Source organism: Narcine bancroftii, chromosome 13 (genome assembly GCF_036971445.1).
Source record: "Narcine bancroftii isolate sNarBan1 chromosome 13, sNarBan1.hap1, whole genome shotgun sequence".
NCBI lineage: Eukaryota > Metazoa > Chordata > Chondrichthyes > Torpediniformes > Narcinidae > Narcine > Narcine bancroftii.
In genome coordinates this window covers 84,818,561-84,844,376 of record NC_091481.1, presented here as the reverse complement: position 1 = coordinate 84,844,376, position 25,816 = coordinate 84,818,561, and the positions used below count along the sequence as shown (strand labels likewise).

Genomic DNA, 25,816 nt, shown 5'->3' with positions numbered 1-25,816 from the left:
GATAAAGGTGACCAGCTCATTTATAATATTTAAACCTGATTAAATAGAGTGGAAAACTTATAAACATCCTTAAAACAATGTTTATAGCTCCCAGTAATTGTAATACCAAGATAGGTAAATGGATTTTTCAGAAAACCCATTCAAATCCTTTCATAAAAGTGAACACTGTTTTGTTCATAAAAGTGAATTTTCGTAATTCGAGTATTCGTAAAGCGGGGTATACTTGTACAAGGTAATCACCATTTTGTAACATGTAATCTGTTCTGCCGCATTTTGCTCACCGTTGCTGGATTTCCTTTCTCTGAGCTGATTAAATTTAGAATTGGTTCATCCATTGCACCTTTTACCGTATAATCTTTTGATTCCTTCCGTCTTGTTTCGAGGAAACGCTATTTTGTTTCTGCCATTTTATTCACACTTTAAATTCACCTTGATTGTTCTTTGAACCTTCCCACACTTTTCTCCCTTTCAGACTTTTGCGTATCTCGAAGCATCTTTATCCTGGTTTTCATTTGCCTCTGCTTTCTGCTTATTTGTGAAACATCACAATATATTTTGCAATGGTACTTGGATATCCTTTTGGTAGAGGACAGACAGCCTTAGACAGTCATGGCGCAGAATGTCGCTGAAATGGAAGAAGGCGATCTTTGGTGTTGCTGTGGAAGTCAGATTTGTACCTCAGTTCAGCGTTGAATCTAAACAAAAATCACCATTGCAAAGGAGAATATAACTTATGTCGGTTGAGAGTTGGTAGCTAAAAGAGCAGGTAATAATAAAAATAACTCCTCTCTAGTCAGGATGATTTGTAAATAGACTTATCCCTGCACGCTACCAAAGTAACATTATCTTGCTGCCGCAGTAAGTATCCTAATCCTTGGCCTGCTCCTGCTTTTCTAATAATTTGTGAATTTGTGGATTTCTTGACCTTTTCCAATGGAGGAGCAAACAGTTTGTGTTTCATCTAAATGAGTTTGATGACAAATCTGCCAAAGGCTTGCTGCCATGTGTTCGTGTGCGAGTGCCAGCAGTTAAAGCTAACAGAAGTATTAGCACCCCTGCATGTGGCACTCTGTCTGCTCCCCTGCTGCTGCCCTGCGGTCCCATCTGCTTCACCGACTAACTTAATTGGTTCCTTTTGTTTCACATTTTTGTTGAGGAATAAAAATCCTTCCCCGTCATTAACCCCTTTGAGAACTGCTGTAACATTTTTTTGCTCTAAAGATATAACGCATGTGATTATTGCCAGGAAGGTAAACACTGAGCCACAGGAGAGTTTCAATTGTTAATTCAGTCCATTTTATCCCCAAAAAAGAAGGAAAGTTTGTTTTGTCCTAGTAAAAGATTTTGCCAGATGTACATTTAATGTCTAATATATAAGTATCCTCTGCTTTTCGAAAATTTGCTTTACGCCACTTCGCGTTTACGAAAGACTTACGTGAGTACTTGTTTTCGCAACCAAAAGGATTTTCACTCTTATGAAAAAAGGCAAAAAGTGGAAATAGCATTCAGCATTTGTTTTGCAGCGAGCCGTTATAGATTAATGGGTTAAATTAATGGTGATTGCTTCTTTGCTTTACACCATTTCGGTTTACTAAAGATTTCATAGGTTGCTCTACTTTCGGGAAACCTGTATTAAAATTCGTATACCCCTTGACAGTTTTTATTTCAGATATTACATGTATGGCAATGACATTTATATTTTGACATACAACCTTAAAATGAAAGCACAGTGCAGAACAGACTCTTTTAGTTAACTACATTTATCAGATTGAATTGTCAGAATATTTTTCTCTGTATCACAGAGACTTGTCTGCTCTCCCCTGACCTCTCAGCACAGTGGGTTTCCTTGTGTTTTTTTTTCAAATTGCTTCGAACTTGAGTTAAATTTTAAATTTAGACATGCGGCCCACAGGCCCATGCCGCTCAATTGACCCAGAATGTTTGGAAGGGAGGGAAAAAAAACTAGAGCGCCCAGAGGAAGCCCACGCAGACACGAGGAAAACATACAACCTCCTTTCAGACAGCACTGGATTCGAACCCGGGTCGCTGGCGCTGTCACAGAGCTAGGCTAACTGCTACGCTAACTGGGCCACCCTACGTTTAGTTTTCTTTCAAATTGCTAAAGCTGGTTGACAATTTTTTTTCAAATAACACCTAAATAGTAATGAGCGCTTGAAGACAGGTTAGAGTGTGGTTGCTGGTCCAACTCCAAAGGCAAGTTCAGTCTTGTTAATGTAAACCAGTAGCTGAATTCTTTCTGAAGATCTGTTGCTGCTTTACCAAAAGTTTGTTTTACTCTGTTGCCCTTTGCCCACAAGTGAGAGAAAGTTTGAAAAGTTTTATTTTTAAAAAAAATTGATTGTTCAATCTACTCGGTATGCACCATTAAGAATTTTGCACTCTTGTTAGCTGTGAGAATTAGTTTTATCCAGAGTCTACTGGACAGGAGGGGAGGAAGCTGTTTGAGTTCATGCTCCTGCATTATTGATTTTTGCCTGGTTCTGTCGATTTGAGTAAAAGTAAAGATATTGGCAGCAAGTGAAAGAAACTACCAGATATGCCATTGTATAGGACAACCCTGGAACGTCCATACTCGAACCATCTAACAATTCCAGCACAGAAACAGGCCAATTCGGCCCTCCTAGTCCATGCCAAACACCTTCTCCCACCTAGTCCCATTGGCCTCCACCTGGCCCAGAACCTTCCATACTTCTCTCATCCAAATTTTCTTTAAATATTAAAATTGATCCCACATCCACCACTACGCCGGAAGCTCATTCAACACTCCCACCACCCTTTGAGTGGAGAAATTCCCTCTCATGTTTCCCCTATACTTTCCCCCTTTAATCTCAATCCACGTCTTCTTTTTTTGAATCTCCATCCACATTTACTCTATATGTCCCCCTTATAATTTTATAGACCTTTATCAAATCACCCCTCAATCTTCTATGCTCCAGGGAATAAAGTCCTACCCTTTTTAACCTTTCTCTTAACTCAAATCCTGAACCCCAGATAACATTCTTGCAAATCTTCTCTGCACTCTCTCCTTTTTTTTGATATCCTTCCTATTAATCTGGTGGCCAAAACTGCACACAATATTCCAAATTTGGCCTTACCAATATCCTATACAAATTCAACATGACATCCCAACTCCCAAATCTGATAGACATTCTGCATCTAGGAGCTCCCTCAAACAGCCAGATGCTGAAGAATAGAGATGTTATTTTATTTGATACTGGTTGAAGTAATGGCCAGGTGAGAAGGTATTATTGACTGGAAATTGGTCCCAGTCATATTTAGTTTCTCCTGTCATTTATCCTGTCGACACGATCTTGCCTCCCATTCGAGTTTGTAAAATCCCAGTGCTGAAGAAACTCATCAGGTCAAACAGTAGCACTTTACACAGCTTAGGTGGGGGAAGGGAAGAGAGGAAGAACAGGGAGTGGTCTAGCAGAAAATGGAGAAGTCCATGGTAATGCCATCTGATTGGAGAGGGTGTATTGGGTGTTGCTCTTCCAATTTACAGGTGGACTTAGTTTGGCAGTGCGTGAGGACAGACATCTCAACGTTAGGGGTGGGGGAATGTAGAATTGTAATGGTTGGCCACTGAGAGATCCTAGTCATTGATGTGGACAGAGCAAAGGTGCTCATTTGTGTTTTATTTATTGGAACCAGTCAGTGATCATCTGAATTCAGTACACAAACGTATTGGAGAAACTCAGTAGGTCATGCAGCACAATAGATAATAAATGACAATCAATATTTTGGGACAGAATCCTTTGTCAGGAGTGCAAAAAAAAGACACCTGAATAAAAGGGTGTGGGAGTATCACATGATAATTAATAGGTGGATACGACTAGAGGGTGAGGCACAGAAAGAAGTTGAGGAGTATTGGGAGAGAGGCCAGAGGGCCAAGAAAGATAGCTCTCTTGATGAATGAAAGAGGATGGGGACCTGGAGGAAGGAAAGATGGGGGTGGGGGGTTAACAGAAATTGGTCGACATGATGCCCTGTGGTTGGAGACTGCCAAAGTAGAATATAAGGTATTGTTCCTCCAATTTACAGGTGGCCTCAGTGTGGCAGAACCTCAACATTGAGGCCACGAACAGACATTGTGGCAATAGGGTATGAAAGTGAAGTGATTAGCCGCTGGGAGGTCATTACTGATGCAGTGGAGATGCTCAATCACCCAATCTGTGTCCGATCTGTCCCTGGCTTGAGGGGGGGGGGTTGTACCGGTGATAGAAATCAGGTGGAAAAATAAAGAAGAAAATCTTTTGGCTCCACTGAACATTGCTACCTGGTGAAAGAGGGAACATCGAAGAGCCAAGAGGATTGTCATAACATTCTACTCTGTAGGAATTTTACTGAGTTAAAAGTGGCTCTTTAGTAGATGAAAATTTGTGTGTTAAATTGTGGTGCCAAGGAATAACTCTGCCTCCTGTTTTGGCCAATTGTCCACTCTTCCTTTCCTCTTGATCACAACTCATGATTAGGTTTCTATTGGTGCCCTTTGCTATTTTACTCACTAACTCTTACAATAATTATGCGACGGGTTATTTGTTGTAAGATCCACTCACATCCACAAAGTGTTTCCTGTAGGTTAGATGATAAAGATTCATTGGGAAAACCCCAGTAATTTTCTTCTTATTAAAACAAGATTATGAAACATTACAGATTAATGTTTTAAAATAACTTTCTCAAATAGCGTGCTGGTGCGTATTTGAAAAACCTTGCCTTTTGGGACCCTGTGTCTGAGTTGTTTTCTAGCATGCAATTTGTTTTGATTTAACACTTTCCTTTTTAAAAAAAAACACAATTTTTGGCAGGATGGATAGCTGTAATATAATTAATTTTGGCACTTAGACACGTGTGTTTCTCTTTGCAGTAAAAATGTGTCATGTAAATATTGTTTTCCAACACCGTCAGGGAGTCAATTAATCTTCACAGTGGCAGGCAACATGTTACTCCCAGTGTTGACATCAGGGCCATTCTGGAACTATTCTCTCTCTTCTCTCCTGAAGCTACTGATTCAAGCTGGGAGTAGCACTGTGATATTTATGGCCAGGTACCCTACTTGAAGTCACTGTAAATCATGTGTGCCTCCAGCAACGAGGGCAGAGAAGGTGCAGAACATGGCTAAACAAGCAAGTCTGCAGATGCTGGGGTCAACTGCAATAAACAAATGTGCTGGAGAGACTCGGCAGATTACGCAGCATCCTCGAAGAGACTACAGTGGAGCAGCCAAATAGAGATACCCCGTTTTACAAATGCTCGCTTTACGAAAATTCCCTTCAATGAAGAAACCTGTGTTCACTTTTACGAAAGGATTTGAAGGATTTTCGCTTTTACGAAAATAGCCTTCAATAGTAATGAATGGGTCTTTGCTTTCCTCCATTTTGGCTTACAAAAGGTTTCATGGGAATGCTCTAGTTTCGTAAAGTGGGGTATACCCGTATATAAGAAGTACTGCAGATGCTGGGGTCGAGCGCAGTAACCACTTGTGCTGGAGAAACACAGCAGGTCGCGCAGAATATGGCACCAACTCCAGATGATGGTGCAATAGCTTCCACTTCCCACATGTCAGTGTGATTGGGAGTATATACTGTATATATTCGTGTAATTGTCGATAGCATGTAATAGTCGACCCCACCCATTTTTTGGCCCAAAAATCATGTTTTTGTTTGACTTGTGTAAACGTTGACACCCCGAACTCTAGCCCATCTGAACTCCCAATGCCTTGATTGCCCATCCGAGCTCCTGACGGCCCGGCCACCCACCCATCCAAGCTCCCGGTGCCTCGACCATGGACTCTCACCCCGGCCATACGCCCGTCTGAGCTCCCAACACCCCGACCGCCCTACCATCCAAGCTCTCGATGCCCTGACCTCGGATCCTTACCCCAGCCGCCTGCCCTTCCAAGCCCCCGGCACCTTAAATGCAGACTTAACACACTGTTCAAACTATCAGAGCTCATCACCCCTTGAACAATATAGGTACTTACCATGGTCAAAAGTATGACTCATGTAAAAGTCACCCCCCAATTCCACCACCCCCCCAAATATGAATCAAAAAATTTAATGATCAACCAAGTATATATGGTATTCTAAATGCAAGGTTGAGTTAACATTCGAAGATTTATTTGGCACATAATCACATAGCCACCATGCCCCCCCCCCCACCACCTAACCAAAATATGATATTGCATTGTATCCAACACAGGATCAGTAAATCCCCTTGTATCTTTGGTTCTCTTGCTGAACCGGAGTAGCAACTTTGAAAATAATTGCAGCACCCCAGCCTGTAGCAGCTAAAGTTTGCTGGAGGATCTCCTTGTAGGATTCCTCTCTTTTGTTCACCTTTGAGCTACATTGGGGGTTTAGGAGAGTGTGTTACCAACAAGGTATTTCAAAAACACTCACTTAGACTCTCAGGAGTTTAAATTATGAATATTTTATTGTTTGAACGCTGCTACAGTGCCAGCAATTGGGGCCAGGGTTCGAATCCTGCACTGTCTGTAAGGAGTTTGTACGTACTCCCCGAGTCTGTGTGGTTTTTCCCCTGGGGGCTCTGGTTTCCTTCAAAACGTATGGGGGTTGTAGATTAATTAGGCTCATGGGCTGATGGGGCTTGTTGCTGTGTTTTATGTCTACATTTAATTTTTCTTTTTCTAAAAAAAACTACAAATTAAAAATTAAATTGACGGGAATGGCAACTCCGTATTCCTTACCAGATTTTCAGATAAAACAAGGTGGGTTATAGAAAAAAGGGATTATAACAATGTTCATTCAGGAAATGATTACAGCTGCTGAAGAGAATAATATGCTATATGCATCAACAAATGAAGTCATATGAGATGAAGTGAAGAAAAAACACAAGCAATTATGTATCTGGCAATATATTAAGAAACCCTGCACATTCCGAGAGATGGAAGAGCTCATGATATTGCCAGTTTCTGAGAAGTGTAAAAATTACTATGTAATAGTAGTAGGGGGATTTCATTTACTCCAAAATTGGAGCGGTCTGCACTGATTCACAAGTGAACTGGGTCACAGAGATGCAGGATTACACTGTGTTGACATCACAATGGTCCCAGTGGGAGGTTCGAAAAGGACCATGGGAGTGGTCTTGGAGAGTTCTTGGAGAACTCTTGGAGAACTCTTGGAGAACTCTTGGAGAACTCTTGGAGAACTCTTGGAGAACTCTTGGAGAACTCTTGGAGAACTCTTGGAGAACTCTTGGAGAACTCTTGGAGAACTCTTGGAGAACTCTTGGAGAACTCTTGGAGAACTCTTGGAGAACTCTTGGAGAACTCTTGGAGAACTCTTGGAGAACTCTTGGAGAACTCTTGGAGAGTTCTTGGAGAACTCTTGGAGAGTTCTTGGAGAACTCTTGGAGAGTTCTTGGAGAACTCTTGGAGAGTTCTTGGAGAACTCTTGGAGAGTTCTTGGAGAGTTCTTGGAGAACTCTTGGAGAGTTCTTGGAGAACTCTTGGAGAGTTCTTGGAGAACTCTTGGAGAGTTCTTGAAGTGCATTCTCGGGAGTCATTCCATAGTCAGACCAATGGGAAAAGGGGAGTATTTGGGGATGAACTGGCCAAGTCAGAAGAGTGGTTGCTGTGGGAGAGCATTTTTGAGGGAGCATTCATAATTAGATTTGGCAAGCTTATGGAAAAGGTTCATATGAGAGATCGAATTTATCAAATTGAAATATGATATGACAAATGTGGAAGGAGATCAGACACTTTAAAGTAAATCAATCTCAGAGCAGTTGGTGGTAGTTAGTATTCAGATTAATAATTGGCAAAACAATGCATAAGATAGTAACGGCCAGTTATTGGAAAATTATTTCTTACACGTTCCTTTGGGATTTAGGATGTCTCGCTTTCCAACCAATTCTCTAGCATTTGAGATGATGGAGGTCAATGTGGGAACTACATTCTATTCCATTGAGGCAAAAGACACAATAAAGGCAGTTGTATGGCCGTCTGCTATTTAATCTGTGCTTCTATGTGCTGGTGTCTGGGCTTCATATTCCCCACCTTCTCTACTTTGAGTGGTCATGGATTATGGATTCCCCGGAGTTGATGGGCACATTGAATTTTTTTTTTCAAGGATACTTTGGAGAACGCTTACGACTTGCCGGGACGGTGGGGGTGGGGGGCTGAATTAGTGAGTTCTTGCACCGTTGAGCCAGCTGGGTAAGACCATTAAGCGCACGGAGGAACAATAGGTTGGAACGTCCGGCTGGCCGCCTCATGAATTCCGAGCAGGAGAATTGGAGCCACTGGAGGTGACATCCCAAAAGTTAGAGTAAGTTGCAGAAGCCGGTGCTAACCGGTTTAAGACCAGGAAGAGGGGTGAAAAAGAGAAGCAACTGTCTTTAGAGACACTATCGTTCAAGGTCTGAATGAGGCAGGGAGTGACCTCGAAGCAGCAGCCAAGTTTCTGGATGTAACAGGCTCAAGACTAGATTATTAACGTTATGCAGATACTCTGATATATTGATAGCTGGGAGCATGCTAGCCCCAGGAGGAACATGCATGGATGATGGAGACAAAACCAAGGTGACTGAATACTTCTGGTGTTTGGTGCCGCTGAAGGTCAGCAAGTAATCCGTAACTATGCTCAGGTCTTCAATAAGCTTATCAGGCGTTACAAATATCTGGAAAAAGCATTTGAAGATGCAACTAAAAAGCTATTGCTATTCCCGAAAGCATTTTCAGCTTCAGAACAAATAAAGTTGGCAACGTTGACTGGCATCCTATTAGCCAATGGATCACAAGCCTATTTTCTGATAATTTGGTTGAAGAAGGGATATCTGCATCATTTGCTGTAAAAGTTTTTAAATCTTGGATGGCAGAAAAAGATGCAACTGCTGTTACTACATCCCTTAGAAAATCCAACTTGGATAAGTTGTTGGAACTCTTTCCGGCAAATAAACAAAACTTTGAACATTTTGCTACATATTTCGCAAATGTTGGACTGAAGGAGCTATCTGACTTCCTACGGGTGCAACAGTCTTTGGGAACTCGCAAAGAACTCCAAAAGGAACTAAAAGAGAAACTTTCTCAGGAATGTCCCATAAGAGAGATAGTCCTATATGTCAAGGAAGAGATGAAGAGAAATGATTTGGCAATAATTGGTCTGCTTTGGGCCTGTGTAATCAATGCTGTTGGATGGAAGGAGAAAGAGGAACTGGTCACAGAACAAGCTTTAAAACATCTTAATACTCCTTGCAGTATTCAGTACCCAAGGTCAGTCAGAGTTGACCCTACTCCAGAAAATTCAGGAATATTGCTATGACAATATCCACTTTATGAAGGCTTTCCAGAAAATTGTACTATTTTACAAAGCTGATGTTCTGAGTGAAGAGGCCATCCTAAAATGGTATAAGGAAGCGCATATTGCAAAGGGGAAAAGCGTCTTTCTTGAGCAGATGAAGAAATTTGTCGAGTGGTTACAAAATGCTGAAGAAGAATCCGAAAGGTGAAGAAGATTAATTCAAACTCGACCAACTGCATTGTGTAGTTAGTGGGGTTCTGTCCTCTCACCCGTATGATTGCAATAGAAGAGATTGTGCTTCCAAATCAAATGGAATCCTTGAGATAGCTTTGATTTGTGGAGAAGGTAGGCTTTAGGCGGATGTGGAAAAAAAAGAGCTTTGAGGCATGACTTGTTTCTGTGGGTCTGTACCCTTGGGGCGCTGTGCTATAACTAAGTAAAGCTATTTAAAAGGAAGGCATGTAGCAAAAGATAAAAAAAACCAGCAGACTCCTTTTATTAGCATTTTTCAATTACATTGCTTTCTCCGTTGTAATCATAGTTTTGTCAAACTTTGTAGCCTAATAAAAGTTTTGTGAATATGTAATTTGACAATAGAGATTTTTTGAATAAATGTTTTTGTATTTTAAAAAAAAAAGAATACTTTGAATGTTTCCTTCTGTCCACCTAATAATCCATCCTTGTGACAGAATTGGGAATAAAATGGAGGTATCAGGCGAATGAATGAAGTGGCCTGTCCAGCAGAGCTGGGGCAGTTGTCTGACATTGGTTTGCTTCTCCTTCTGGTGAGTTGGGAGCATTTTGCAAAGACAGTGGTATTGGTATCCTAACGGTTCTTTGAGGAGTCTGCTCTGAATAGATCATGTCTTAAAATATGTAGGGGGGGGCGTGGATTGCTAATGTCCATAGCTTTGTGCCAATCTTCATAAATACCATTTCTCACGTGGTCAAAGTTGTGCTGGAGCACATTGATAGCTCCTTTCTCTGAAAAGTAGTGTTTAAAATTTTAATCAGACTATTTCAATTTTTTAAATTTAAATTTCGCTCCACGAGCCCAATTGACCTACAACAACCCCAGTGCGTTTTGAACAGTGGGGGGGGGGGGGACTGGAAACCCATGCAGACATGGGGAAAGCGTATAAACTCTTCACAGAGAGCCCCAGATTTGAAGCCCGGTCGCTGGCACCGTAACAGCGCTGCGTTAACTACGCTGGCCAATTGATGAACCTATTACAGAATATTTTCTAAGAATCTGATTATTGCTTCTTTTTGCATTGTTCCCTCTGCTAATGTTCAGTGTGTGGTTTGCCTTTTGCTCTCGCCCTCCATTTCTAAATAGATTAGTCTGCCACTCCCCAGAGTGCAGCTACTTTTCTACAACCTATAAGTGGGTATTATTAATTCTCTGGGATGTATGAGCAATTAGTATGATTAATTTCCCCAGTACTTCTTTTCAGTTAATACTATTTCCCATTACTTTATCCTTAACTTTCTTACTACTCCTGGAAAGTTATTTGTATTCACTTCCATTAAAGCAGAAGAAAAAAAATTGTTTAGTTAATCTGCTGTTTATTTGTTCCCAAATTATAAATTCTCTAATTTTTCACATCGTTTTGATTTTTCATCTACTTCTCCACCCTGTCGATTTATGATGCCCTTTCATTCAAGTATGTACCTGTACCCTCAAGTCTGTTTCTTCTACAGCACTCCCCAGTATCTTCCATTCACCATCTTAAGTCTTGCCCTGGGGTAACTGATCAGGGCGCAACACCTAGCACTTGTCTGAGTTAAATTCCATTTGCCATTCCTTGGCTCACTTTCCCAGTTTATCTAGAAATTCTAAACCGCTTCAAATCCTCAGGCTCACTCCTACTTGTGGAAATTTCATATGCCTTTGAATCTAATCCTGTCCTTAATTTCCCTAATTACACGGAGGAGCAACACCTAATATTCTGCCTGGGCGCTCTCCAACCAGATGGCATGAGCATTGACTTCTCTGGATTCTGCTAGACCACTGTCAGTTCTCTCTTCCCCATCCCTCTGGCTCCTTTCATCCAGCTCTCCATCCCCTTCCCTCTCCATTCACAGAGCCATCCTTCCTCCCCCTGTTTACTGTTGTACCCTCCCTTCCTTATCCACCTCTTCTTGCCTGAGCTCCTCCCCACCCACCATTTTATACAGGCACATATCTACATTTTGCTTGTACCTTGACGAAGAACTCAAGCCCAAAACATTGGTTATGATTCTTTGCTCTATAAATTATGGCAAAGATTTTTGACCTGCTGAGTTTCTCCAGCATTGTGGTTTTAACTCAACTTCCTTTGCAGCTTATGGTCAATGTACTTCCTTTCTTGAAGGTGGAAATGGCTATGTTGTCTCTGAGGTCCTGGGCATACTTCCTTGATGAGGACAACATGATTATGGATTTGTGATTGAAGCTCCTTACCACTGAATTGTAGAACTTCAGTAGGAACTGCAAAGATGTCCACATTATGTCTGTTATCAATGGTTGCTGGACTTGGTTTTTTTTCCATGTTAGGGGTATCATGAGCTAAAGGATGACCCTTTAAGGAGAGAGGGAAAAGTTTTGAGGGGTGTTAATATCTGAAACATAATCCAGCACCACCAGGCTGAGGAACAGCGTCTTCCCACAGGCAATGACAATGCTAAATGACCATAGGAGCTGCCCACTCTAACCACCCGACACTCTTGTATTCATATTATTTATTTGTATATACGAATACTTGTCCTGCACGTACAGTTATTCTCCGACATTCGTCTGAGTTTCATTCTGACCAACTGGTCATATCTCGAAATGGATATGTTAGCCTGGCATGTAGAAGCCGTAAATCAAGATATTTTCAATTCCAAGTTGAGTGTCTTCCTCAGCTTTTTGCTAGATCTATCAGCAGGAGATGGTTTTCCTCTTGCTCTCCATCTTCTTTGGCGAGTTTACCGCACTTAGTGAATGGCAACTGAGAGACGGTCATAATCATATGTAACACAGGCGTCATTTTTTTTTTCCGGTTGTGTGTAGAGATGGTCGTAATAGCATAGGTCGTTAGGGAAAGGCTGCGTATTGTTTATATGTGTGTGATGCCTGGTTGTGTGTCTGAGCATTTTGCACTGAGGACAGGAGAACGCTGTTTCGTCGGGTTATACTTGTGCAATCAGATGACAATAAACTTGATACGGCCCCAAATGTGATAAGTATGGGACGTGAGGTTGAGAAGACCATATGCCAACTGAGGAGAATTATGATCTTGAGAGAACATTAATTGGGCCATGCATGGAGTTCTACCTGCAGTTCTTGTCATTGCAATACGGGTAGGGTGTGATAACATCAGAGAGCACAGTGGGCATTTATGAGGAGGCCCTAGTATACCTTATCTTCGTTATTTACAGAATATGCTTAACTGTGAGATAAGGTAGCAGGCATGCCAATACATTTTTTGAACGGCTGCTTAAGTACCATGATCAGTTTCCAAACTGCTTTTATCAAGTGTCTCCCTGCTGTGTGTTCGAGTAGAGAGTGGTCTTTGTTGACACAATGGCATTTAAGGATTCTAGCTCCTCACTGCTTCTGAATTACATTAGAGTCAATGGAAATGATTTGTAGCTTTAATAGGTTTTTAAACATTTGGCATTTATTAATGCTTGTTAATACGTTTGGAACGTGATAGGTGTACTTGTGCTTATTTGAGGTTATATCGATTCCAAGTTGAGTATCTGCATGTTCGTCAACCACAGGATATCCATGCCCTATTCCTCAAGCATAACAACAGTTTTGTGTAGTTTTGAGGAGAATGATGAGGCTAGGGTTATTTCCTTCAAGCAAGGAGACTAAAGAGAGATTAAGCCACTTAAAATTGGGAGGCCTTGGCTGAGTGTTCAGAAATATCACGTTTCACTCAGGAACAAGGTTGAAAACAGCAGATCGTAGATGTGTTCATTGGGAAGGATAGAAGAGGAGCCGATGGGAATTTTTTTCCACCTGAAGAAGTAGTGCTAGTGCGATTACAAAACCCAACCTGAATGGGAACCCGAGGCATTAACCCGCATTAAAGGTGGATGTTGTCGGGAAGATCTCTAACCTACGAGACAATGGGCCGAGAAGTGGGAAGCAGAAGTTACCTGGGAAGTTCAGTTTTATTTGGTGGGAAGAGATACATTGAGCCACTTTCTGTGCTGTAAATTTACATAAACCTTTTTCTTGTGAGCAGACTATTAAGAATAAGTGGATTTAAAAGAATGCCAGATGAATTCCACTTGGTGGCAAGGGTTTGAGTTAGGAGTAAACATTTAACATTAGTGTGACATGGGCCACATAAAAGGGAATACAGGATGCAATGGTGTCAAAAAATAGGCAAAATAAATAGCTTCTCTGTAATTTTCAAACATCTAATTGTTATTTACAATTGTCAATTATTAAAATATTTTTTCCTTCCTCTTCTCCCCTCCCTCACCTCTTTTATAGGTAGTAATTCAGTGGATGAAGCTGGACATAAGGTAGGAAACCTTTAATTGCTCTTGATAACACTGTGTGAAAGTCTATTGGAAATTCAGTGCCCCGGAGCAACCATTCTCGGATCTTTTTTTGGCTAGGGCCCCTTTAGGACGCTGCTTAAAATTTATGGACCCCCTTCCCTGTGAAGCAGTCAGGTTTAGTTGGTTTCTTCTGTTCTTCTTTCCTACTGACTACATAAAAAAACAACAAAAAATATTTCAGTCTGTGCCCTCTTCAAATGTTGTGGCTCTTGGTGGGGTGGGGGCCTACGGAGCCTGTTGAAAATGGCTGCCTGAGAGTATGTGGTTGTCATTAGAACTTATAATTTTAAGTTGTAATAGTTGAGAACCGTCTGGCAGAGGAAACCACTTCAGTTTTCACAAGACAAGCTGTTTGAATCAGGACAGTAGGAGATGTAATTAAAATAATTTTTGCTATTCCCTTTGTCTTTTCTTTTGACCTCCCAACCAATTCCCTCAGGCAGTCTCTACTAGATAGATGCTTTGGTGGTGGTTGAACAGATGCAAACTGTGCTCTCATGCCAGCTCATCTCTTTGCTTAGCAGACTGTAACTGCAGGCTGAATTGATCTTGTATCCGGAGATAAAAATTGTTCTGGCAGAGTTGATTTTCTCATTCAATGGTGAATGTTCCTTCTCCCCCCCCCCCCTCTCCCCCACATGTTTCTCTTTATTAGGAAAAACTTGGTCTTGCTTCAGGTGTTCTTGACCTTGGAGAAAGTACAGTCGAGTTTCAGAAGATTGAATCCTAAGATTAGGCTGTGGATTGCTTCAGAATCCATGTTCATAAGCATGTATTTCTTCATACCTGGGATCACCTAGCAAAAAAAAAAACACAATTATGGTTACGGCACACTTAGCGTAGCAGTTAACTGAATGCTGTTACAGTGCCACTGATCGGGACTTGGGTTCAAATCCTGCGCTGTCCGTAAGGAGTCTGTACGTTCTCCCTCTGTGCGGGTTTCCTCCCACTGTTCGAAATGTACCGGGGATTGTAGGTTAAATGGGCAGCATGGGCTCGTAGGCCGAAAGGGCCTGTTGTCGGACTGCATGTCTAAATCGATTGTAAAAAAGAGTAGCGACTGTAAAAATGACTGCTTCCATTTATACACTGTTTTTCATTTGAAGCAGGGTGGCATTTTGCATTATCAGTCAGTGGAGGAGAGATTTGAGGGAGATAGGGGACAGATTGGATCCCCCAACTCTGGAGGAAAAAAGTAGAAGAGCAGAGTATTAAATAAGATTTCAAAAGTTTGAATGTTCAAAGGGATTTGTGTGTGAATCGCTGGAATGTAATCTAGAGATGGCAGACAATTGGGAAGAGGAGCAGTATGTAAACCAAGTACATTTGCAGAATCAGCCTTGCATGGCTTTCTGTTAAGCCTTGATGTTAAAGGTAGCAGTGTTTTAACACTCAATGTTTCTTAATTATCTTGACTGGTGAGAAAGATCAGATGCACACTGTGAGAAGTGTGGCTCCTGGCACACTCCTCTTAGCACTGTAAAAAACACCTTTTTCCCTTTTGAGTGAAGACATCATCGTCAGCAGTTTGCAAACTAATGTGAACAGACAGGAAACATCAAATTCCCTTTATAATCCGAAAGTTCACAGGCTTACACCACATGCCCCACAGGTAACAATCTTAACTGAAAGTGTGGCTGAACGTTTGCAGTTGCTCTCACCTCGCGTTCTATTCTGCTGGGATTCAACTTGAGAGAGTTTCCCATGCACCCATGCTGTCACCTCTCATTTAATCTATAATAGATAAGAAAGAGATCTTTATGATTGAGAAAAGAAGGCAATTGGATCCATAATACTTTTGTTGGTTTTCTGAAGAATTTACAGTTAATTCCATTCCTCTAAAAGGTTTACTCACTTGGACTATTGTGAATCTCAGGAATTTTCTGCCACCGATGTTTGGTTGAATTGTAAACTCAAACTGAATTGGGTCATTGAGATTTGAGAAAAGAACAGAAAACAAATTGATGCAAAAGACAGTCACAATCTTGTAGAATGGTGAAGTAGCTGAAGAGTTATTCCTGTTTTTAATATTTGTATGTTCTTTTTGAATTGATAACCTTCAAAAAATTTTAAAGATAATTTGAAGATTTGCTTCAAGTGCAGGGGTCGTTCCAGTGATGCATTGCGGATGCCTTGTAGTCCTACCGGGGATTGTAGGTCAATTGGGTGGTAAGGGCTCGTGGGTTGAAAGGGCTCATTACTGTGCTATATGTCGAAATGTATGTTCAAATTTAAAATTGATAGGGGTAGATGGCAGAGGACTAAGAAGGGTAGCTCTGCTGGGAGAAGAAATGGAAAGGGGTGGGAAAGCAGACTGAAGGGTAAGGAAAGGGAGAGACCAGAGGAGGGGTTTAAAGAAAACTGGTGGTCAATGTTAATGCTTGGAGACTTTTGAGATAGAATACAAGATGTTCCTCCAATTTGTGGGTGGCCCAATTTGGCAGTACATGAGGGCCTGGACAGGTGGCAGTGTGGAGATGGTGTGGGGAATTAAAATGGTTGGCCACTGGGAGGTCCTTTCTGTTGCATGGACTGAGTGAAGGCACTCAATGAAATGATCTCCCAACCTGCATCCAGTCTCCCTGACAAAGAGGAGGCTGCATCAAGAGCACCGAATCCAGCAAACAACCCCTGCAGATTCACAAATGAAGCATTGCTTCGCTCGGAAGAATTGTTTGAGGCCCATCATAGTGGTGAGGGCACAGGACGAGTTACAAGGGTAGTTGATGGGAAGGGATGAGTGGATGTGCAATCTCAATGGAGAGAGAAGGAAAGGGTAAGATCTGCCTGCAGCTGGGATCCCACCAGAAGTGACAGAAATTGTAGGGCTGCAGTGACTGGTGAGGTGGTAGGAAAGGACAAGGGGAAGGGGCCATGGCAGATGTGTGGGAAATAGAGGAGATGAGGGTGAGGGCTGAGTTAATGACCGAAAAGGGGAAGCTGTGCATTCTGAAGGAGGACGAAATCTCAGATGCCCTGGAATAGATGGCCTCAACCAAAGAAAGGGAGAACTGAGAAAGTAAAAACCAGAAGGGGAAGTTAGTTCACCATCTATGACTGTATTCTTGCCACTGGCCAATGTACCTTCCCAAGAAAAAGACCAACTTGTTGGGGGGGAGCTTGCAAAGTGTAGCTTTGAGTCATTTGTGCACATTGGTACATTCACATTTTTAATGTTTCATTGAACCCTCAGAGAAACAAGGAGATGTTTGTGTACGTGCTTTGTTTTCAAATTTATATAACCCTTTGCATAGAATTCCGTGTTAGAAATTGAAAATAGGGGCTTGGTGCTGTGTGTGACAATTGGTTAGAAGGAGCAAAGATGCAGTGGCTGTATTGTTTATTTATCTTGGTGGTTTAATCCTGATAATTGGATATACTTAACTTGGAGCATGAATGTGGACTGCTTCAGAAAATCTACCCCTTTGACCAAACTTTTACCATCTGCCTCCATTTTCCTTATTTGGCTCATTGTCAAATTTTGTTTGTTCCTACAAAGTATCTTGGGATAATTTGCCATGCTAAATGCTCTATTTAAATCTGGGTCGTTGCTGTGCTGACATTAGTCTGTTCCTCGATAACTGTTTTACCACAATGTGCTGCTCAGTCTTTGGGAATCATTGTTCATGCAGATTGGTGTGAGCTTGGGCTGCTGTAAGCTGAACAGTTCATCAGTTTGCTTCCTCTAAGCAGGACTGTTATTTAACTAAATGCAGTGTTGTTTCCATTCTTGTGCTTAGTGGGATTTTTTATTAAAAACAGGAAATGTGTAGGCTTGTAGGTTAAAACTTCCACCACATTGTTAATACACTGCAGAAGGGAAAATATATTTTCATTATGCACTTTTAATCATAGAAGGTTCATTGATTTGCTTCTCGTTATGTGTACAAAAATGCAATGTTTAGTTTTGCATGCCATTCAGGCAGCTCACAAAAGGTCGCCGAGCTCTGGCTCTATTTTGGATTCAATATTAATCCAGACAATGGCAGAATTTAACCTTAATAATGGCATTAGCAATAACAAACAGAAAAATCAAATTTAAATTCAAAAATGCAACAGCTTCCTGATGGGAATCCAGCCTGGCCATCACTCCGGACATACTCCTGTAATTGTCCTTGGTCTAGTCTGGTCGTTGTTTACCTGGGTTTCCAGAAGGGGTTCAATTAAGGTGCTGCATAAGAGGCTTGTACAGAAAATAAGGATGCAAAGAGTTTGGGGTGATGCATTAGCATGGATTGAGAATTGGTTAACCAATATATAGCAGAGAGTTGGGTGGGATACAGGGGTATTTTTCTGTTTGGCAATCAGTAGTGAGCGAGATGCTGCAGGGGTTAGTGTTGGGCTCGCAACTGTTCATGATGTACATAAACGATCTGTAAGTGGGGGACAGAAAGTAAAGTATTTAAGTTTGCTGATGCCACCAAATTAAGTGGAAAAACAAATTGTGCAGAGGATACAGAGAGTTTGCAGAGAAATATAGGTTAAGTGAATGGGAAATGGTCTGGGAGATGGAGCACGGTGTTGGTAAATGTGAGGAAGGAAAAATGGAATATCAGATTATTATTTAACTGGCATGTGATTGCAGAACGCTGCAGTGCAGAAGGACTTGGGTGTGCCAATGCATGAATTGCAAAAAGTTGGTTTCCAGGTGTAGCAGGCCATGAAGAAGGCAAATGGAATGTTGGCCTTCATTACTAGAGGGGTTGAGTTTAGGAGCAGGGAGGTTATGCTGCGACTGTTCAAGGTACTGGTGAGACCACATCTGGAGTACTTCAAGCAGTTCTGGTCTCCTTGCTTTGAGGAAGAATGTTCTGGCTTTGGCGACAGTGCAGAGGGGGTTCACCAGGTTGATTCTGGAGATGAGGGGATTATCCTAAGAGGAGAGATTGAGTTATCTGGGATTGTTTTTTTTTTTCTTTGGCTTGGCTTCGCGGACGAAGATTTATGGAGGGGGTAAAAAGTCCACGTCAGCTGCAGGCTCGTTTGTGGCTGACAAGTCCGATGCGGGACAGGCAGACACGATTGCAGCGGTTGCAGGGGAAAATTGGTTGGTTGGGGTTGGGTGTTGGGTTTTTCCTCCATGAGCATCTTTTGAGGGGGAGGACGTGGAGGGGGAGGACGTGGAGGGGGAGGACGTGGAGGGGGAGGACGTGGAGGGGGAGGACGTGGAGGGGGAGGACGTGAGGGGAGGACGTGGAGGGGGAGGACGTGGAGGGGGAGGACGTGGAGGGGGAGGACGTGAGGGGAGGACGTGGAGGGGGAGGACGTGGAGGGGGAGGACGTGGAGGGGGAGGACGTGGAGGGGGAGGACGTGGAGGGGGAGGACGTGGAGGGGGAGGACGTGGAGGGGGAGGACGTGGAGGGGGAGGACGTGGAGGGGGAGGACGTGGAGGGGGAGGACGTGGAGGGGGAGGACGTGGAGGGGGAGGACGTGGAGGGGGAGGACGTGGAGGGGAGGACGTGGAGGGGGAGGACGTGGAGGGGGAGGACGTGGAGGGGGAGGACGTGGAGGGGGAGGACGTGGAGGGGGAGGACGTGGAGGGGGAGGACGTGGAGGGGGAGGACGTGGAGGGGGAGGACGTGGAGGGGGAGGACGTGGAGGGGGAGGACGTGGAGGGGGAGGACGTGGAGGGGGAGGACGTGGAGGGGGAGGACGTGGAGGGGGAGGACGTGGAGGGGGAGGACGTGGAGGGGGAGGACGTGGACCTGTCCTCGGGCCTGCGCAAAGGAGCTTTTAGGTGGAGTGCAGTGTGCGCAGTACTGGCCCCACCCTTTACACCCATGGTTCGTGTGCCGTGGCCAAGCAAGCTGGGACGTGGCAGCGAGGTCCTTGGGTCGTAGGTTTTATTTCGGAGTGGCCTTCTCCTATGCAGGTTTCTTACCCGGGCTGGAGGGGCCTGCCTCCCCTCCTAGGTCGGTCCATACTGCCCGGACCGGGGCCGAGGCCGCCGCAGCTCACCCTGTGCCTGGACTGGGGCCGCCGCCTCCCACTCTCTGCCCGGATCGGGGCCTCCGCCTGCCTCGCTCGACCGAGGCCGGGGCCACCGTCTCCCCCTTGCTCCTGCCCGTATCGGGGCCGCCGCCGTCTACCCTTCGCCCGGACCGGGGCCGGGGCTGCTGCTGCTCTCCCTGTGCCTGGACTGGGGCCGCCGCCTCCCACTCCCTGTCCGGACCGGGGCCTCCGCCTGCCTCACTCGACCGAGGCCGGGGCCGCCGTCTCCCCCTTGCTCCTTGCTGAAGTTTGGAAGAATGAGAGGAGAAACATAAAATTATGAAAGACATTAAAAAAAAAGCTGGAGGTAGGTAAGTTGTTTCCATTGGTGGGGGAGACCAGAACTAGGGGACATAGCCTCAAGATTCGGGGTAATAGATTTAGGATGGAGATGAGGAGGAACTGCTTTTCCTAGAAGATGGTGAGTTTGTGGAATTCATTGCCCATTGAAAGTGCAGTGGAGACGACTTCAGTAAATATACTGGTATTTAAGAAGGTTGGGTAGATTTCTACATAGTAAGGAAATTAAGGGATATGGGGAAGAGGCAGGTAGGTGGAGTTGAGCCGATCATCAGATCAGCCATGATCTCTTTGAATGAAGAGCAGGGTTGACCGGCTAGATGGGCTACTCCAGCACATGTTCTCACTTTCTGTTGTCAGGTTATCCTTGTTTGCACTGGCCTCTGCCACCAAAGCCATTTCTCTTGCTGTTCAGAACTGCTGCTGCACCATGGGTAGAGTCCTCAGGAAGATATGCCAGAGAGCCAGAAATGTGTTGTAGAAGCTGGTGTCAGCCAGTGAAGTTACCTGAGCAGCAAGTGGCTTAAACACCTTTGGGCTAGGGATGGCAAAAAGGCATCTGTAGTTCTTGGTCCTGCTTACTTTGGATCAAGAGATTGTCATGTAGCATCTGGACAGACAAAAATATTTTTGTGTTTGTGTTGGAGGCGAAGATGTTGGCAGGGTGTACTGCTGATGGCAGCTGAATTGGGGCATTTAAAGAAAGCTTAGAATCTGCTTGAAAGCAATGATTTTTGTTGATTTGAGTTAAAACTACAAGTTCTCATCGGTTCACCTGCAGCTTGTGTTTCACATGTGCCTGGGGTGAGAATGCTAACACCTAGTTCACAGTGTTACATTATCCTCAGCACATGCCAGTAACGCACCATTAGGTGTGCCTGTGAACCTTGCTATCTAAGAGGTGGAAGTGCTGCTATTGTGTAGCCCTTTGATATACAGACACTTTGAAATGCTGACCAGCCATCAAAGGGAGTGCTTTGATTCCCACTGACCATAATTACAAGGAGTTTCCATCACTGAAGGAATTTCCCAAGAGCTTGTTCTTTTGTAAAAGGATGTATTGATTTTCAGTGTTTGTCCTTGCTTAACATTATTCAAATCACAGACTTCTGCAGCGATGCACTGCCAATCACATTTGAAATCTTTTTTTCCTTAAAACGTCTTTATCCTTTTCTGGACCACAGCCCCACAGTTTCCTAAAAGTACTAGGATATAGGTTCATATTGTTGGAATAAAATTACAGGGTTTTGCCTGTGATGTCCTGGGCTGTGTCCACTAGTTTTTGCAGGGCGTAATGCTCAGGGGTATTGGTGTCCCCATTCCAGACTGTCAGCACACTGTCCACCACACATCTGTAGAAATTTACCAGGGTTTCCGACATCGTACCAAATCTCCGCAAATTCCTGAGGAAATAGAGGCGCGGACTTGCTTTCTTCTCGATGCCTTCAGTCCAGGAAAGATCCTCTGAGATAGTGACCCTGAAGAACTTAAATTTGCTCACCAAATAAAGAACATTTTGAAAAATATTCCATTGATAACCCTGTCTTAAAAATCCGTTTCTGATGCTTGGTCTCCATTTACCCTTTAATATATGATGCCTTCCAATCCCATTTTCTGGTAATTTCAGAATGTGTGTTTAAATAAACAATCTGAATGATTGGCTTCTTGTGCTCTGTGAAACTGTATATGCTCCTTATAAATGATCAAAAATATTTGAAAGGACTTTTGATAAAATAAACATTGTCTTAAGAAAGCAGCCTCTATCCTCAAGGACCCTCACCATCCTGTAAACTTGCTCTTCTACAGAAAACACATTGACCCCTTAAAACCTTAAAGTGTAGACTTAATTATTGAGCACTTGGTCAAAAGGTTCACTTTTGTGCTTTTTTTTTGAAGGAGGATGGAATTTCGCTCAGTTATTTTAGAACAACTCAGTTTAATAGTGTTTTTGAACACTAATTTTCTTTATTGTGGGTGTTGGTTGATCTAGAATATGAGTTCATTTTTATGTAATTAAAAGCCTGAGTTTCATGCTGTGTGGAAGTGGCCATTTTTATGGCCAGTAATACATTGGAAATATCACAGTCAAAATCACTTCTGGCCCCTGTCCATCCTCCTACTTGTATCACAAGTGTTTCCAGTGAAAGGTTTTTCCTCAGGAGTACTGGGTAAAGCCTTGAAAAATAAACTTGGAAAGAAATAATAGAAATTTATATTCGTACTTTGCTTCCTTTTTTCCCTTTGAAGACTGATATTTTCCCCATTGTTATTGGTAATCCTCATCTATGCTTGTAGGTTGGAGGTAGAATGAGTAAGTTTGCAGATGACACGAGGATCAGTGGTGGGGCTGTTGTTAATGGAGATGGTTGTTTTCAGCTCGAGTTCAAGTTCAGATTTATTGTCTCATTGGTTCTTTGCTGGACTTTAATTTCACAGATATTGGATACCCTCTGGTGACCTTGCCCAATTGGGGGAAAATAATTTCATTCTATAATTTATAGTTTATACTTTTTAGTTTCTTTGTTGTCATGTTGCAGTTAAATTTGACTCCTTGAAAATTCCATATTTAAAACCAATGGCAACTTCTGATTGAATTTCTTTTGTAATATTTTATTTATCATTTTAAATATATTTAACAATCAATAATCATGTCAAATACAAAGCATTGAGAACCCCATCTCTCTTATAAAAGTCCTATTAAACAAAAAGAGAATGTACAAAAAGAAATTCAAAAAGAAAGATCATCCCATTGTCAGTGTGTACAGTAAAACATATATGGAGACACATTAATCCCCAGTGTTAAAATCTTTACGGAGCTCGACTGGCTAGCCAGTAGCGATAGTCTCCTTATATTGGTGCTAGTGAGGTACCTGTTTGCTCTAAATAAGGCTGCCAGATTTTTAGGAATGTGTTATATCCTTTCCTGAGATTGGATATGACCTTTTCAAGTGGGATGCAGCTATTCATCTCTGAAGACCACCTATCCTTGAGTAGATGGGAGTCAGACTTCCATGTCATTGCTTTGCACTTCCTGGCCACACATAAGGCAATTCTTCTAATTGAATTTAACAGCCCCTCAACGTTGCAGACTTCACCCATTCATAGCTCATGAGAGTATTTGTCATTTCTGAGCATTCTCACACCAAATCATGAATAAAACTTGAAGTATTTGTCATGCAGAATTCTGTTCCCTTTTTCTTAATTTTTAGTTTGTTTTTGATGATTTTGTTTTGTTAATTGCTTTATTACAATGTGTTTTTGTGAATAGTAGAGTAAAACTTTGTTAATTTGGCATCCTTAAGTCATTGGAACAAGGTGAATAGATTTTCCAGTCTATCAAATATTATTTTATTAATATCTCAAAGCACTTTTACTTTCACGTTAAGATGATTCACAGTGGAATAAATCTTTATAAAAAAATGAAAATAAATATTTTTTGTCATCTGAGTGAGTTGAAAGGAAACAAGCCCCAGAAGGGATGCGGGAACTGGAGCCCCAGTGAGTAGAAGGGATGCGGGAACTGGAGCCCCAGTGAGTAGAAGGGATGTGGGAATTGGAGCCCCAGTGAATGGAAGGAAGTCTGGTATCTGGGGCCTCAATGGGTAGAAGGGGAGTGTGGAAATTGGAGTGTGAGATCTGGACCTTAGTGAGTGGAAGGGTGGGAACTGGGGCCCCAGTGAATGGAAGGAAGTCTGGGAACTGGTGCCCTGGTGCATGGAGGGGAGTATGAAAACTGGGGCTCTGGTGAGTTGTAGGGAGTGTGGGATCTGGGCCTTGGTGAGTGGATGGGTGGGAACTGGGGCCCCAGTGAATGGAAGGAAGTCTGGGAACTGGTGCCCTGGTGTGTGGAGGGGAGTATGAAAACTGGGGCTCTGGTGAGTTGCAAAGAGTGTGGGATCTGAGCCTTGGTGAGTGGATGGGTGGGAACTGGGGCCCTGGTGAATGGAAGGAAGTCTGGGAACTGGTGCCATGGTGTGTGGAGGGGAGTATGAAAACTGGGGCTCTGGTGAGTTGCAGAGAGTGTGGGATCTGGGCCTTGGTGAGTGAATGGGTGGGAACTGGGGCCCCAGTGAATGGAAGGAGATGCGGCCAATGAGTAAAGGAGATCTTGGGAACCTGTTGAGTGGAAGAGAGTGCTGGAACTGTAGCCTCAGTAAGTGGATATGGACTCTGAATGTCAAACCATTGGGATTTTTGGAATAGTTGGATGGCAGATTGTTGGATTTTACTGTCACAACAATATAGCTCTAAAGAGATTATGTGTGTGTTTAATTCTATCCCAGTAGCATCTACAACCTCTCAAACATGAGGGAAACACGCAAAGAATAAGCTAAAGAAACTCAGCAGGTCACACAGCAGCCATAGGAAGTAAAGGGTAGCCACATTTTGTTTTACCTGGGACCTCCTTCAGATATGAGCAAAAACGGCAATCATCTGAATAAAAAGCTGGAGGGGATGGGAAGGAAGGGGCAGGGGGAGGAGCACAGGCTAATAGGTAAGAGGTCATAGGTGAATACAGGTGGATCGATGGATCCTATCCTTCCTGTGGATGCTGCGAGAATGGCTGGGTTTCTCCAGCACATTTGTGTATTGCTCTCGACCATGATTTTGTTTAACTCCAAACACCAGGCCAATTCTGATTTAAGAAAATCCTTCTTCCGTTGTGATCCTGAGCATGTTTTACCTTGATTAGAAGAGGAAAAAAAAATTGGCTGAATGAGTGGAGTCTGAGTAAAAAGAACACAAGATGCTGGAGAAACTTCAGCAGGTCGAACAGTGTCTTTATGTAGCAACGGTAAAGATACAGAAGTGACGTTTCGGGCTTGAGCCCTTCGTCAAAGTATGAGAAAATGGTGGAAAGCGTCTGAACAAAAGTTTGGGGGGGGGAGAAGAGGGGGATGGCAAAGGTAAGAGATGATAGGGGAGAAAAGAGGGAGGGAACAGCAACAATGAGGGGGAGAAGGGATGAGTCGAGGAACTAGAAAGACAGGAAAAGGGGGAGGGGAAAGAAAAGGCAAGCAGGTTTAGTCGAAGATAGTAAAGTCGATGCTAATGTCATCTGGCTGGAGAGTGCCATGATGGAAAATAGTGTTGTTCCTCCAATCTGCAGGTGGTCAGGATGGGATGAACAAAAGGCCATGGACAGGCGTGAGAGCGGGAGTGTGACTCAGAATTGAAAAGGTTGGCCACTGTGAGGTCTCTGGTTGTGAATGGAGTGAAGGTGCTGAGCAAAGCGATCTCCCAGTCTGCGACTGGTCTCCGATGTAGAAAAGGCCACAAAACGTTGCTTCACTTGAAAGGCTTGTTTGGAGCCCTGGACTGTGGTGAGGGAGAAGATGTGGGCGCAAATTTTGCACCTCCTGTGGGCACAGGGGAAGGTGTTTGGGATGGCTGCAACAATAGGTACCTGTAATGATTCTATTCCCTTCTCATAATTTCCCCGACTCCGTCGCATCTGTTCTCAAGATGCGGTCTTCCAGTCCAGATCTTCTGAAATGTCTGCCTTCTTCCACAAATGTGGGTTTCCCTCCACCACCATCATCAACAGGCCTCATACGCATCTCCTCCATCTCCCACTCATCTTCCCTGGCCCCCTCTGCCTCTGGACACAAACAGAATTCCCCTCATCCTCACCTTCCATCCCACCAGCCTCCACATCCAACACATTATCTGCCGGAATTTCGAGCAAATA

At 43.2% G+C, this 25,816-nt stretch overlaps 1 protein-coding gene and 1 pseudogene across 3 annotated transcripts in view; both read left to right on the top strand.

The window, feature by feature from the left end:
- The window catches only part of timm50 (translocase of inner mitochondrial membrane 50 homolog (S. cerevisiae)), a 149,160-nt gene that overhangs the window by 38,526 nt on the left and 84,818 nt on the right, over positions 1–25,816 (top strand). For all 3 annotated transcript variants that reach the window (XM_069909404.1, XM_069909403.1, XM_069909402.1), the window contains exon 2: positions 13,762–13,793. In XM_069909404.1, coding sequence (XP_069765505.1) covers positions 13,762–13,793 — 32 coding nt within the window. The remainder of the gene's footprint in view (positions 1–13,761; positions 13,794–25,816) is intronic.
- LOC138748696 (eIF5-mimic protein 1-like) lies at positions 7,564–11,294 on the top strand (annotated as a pseudogene).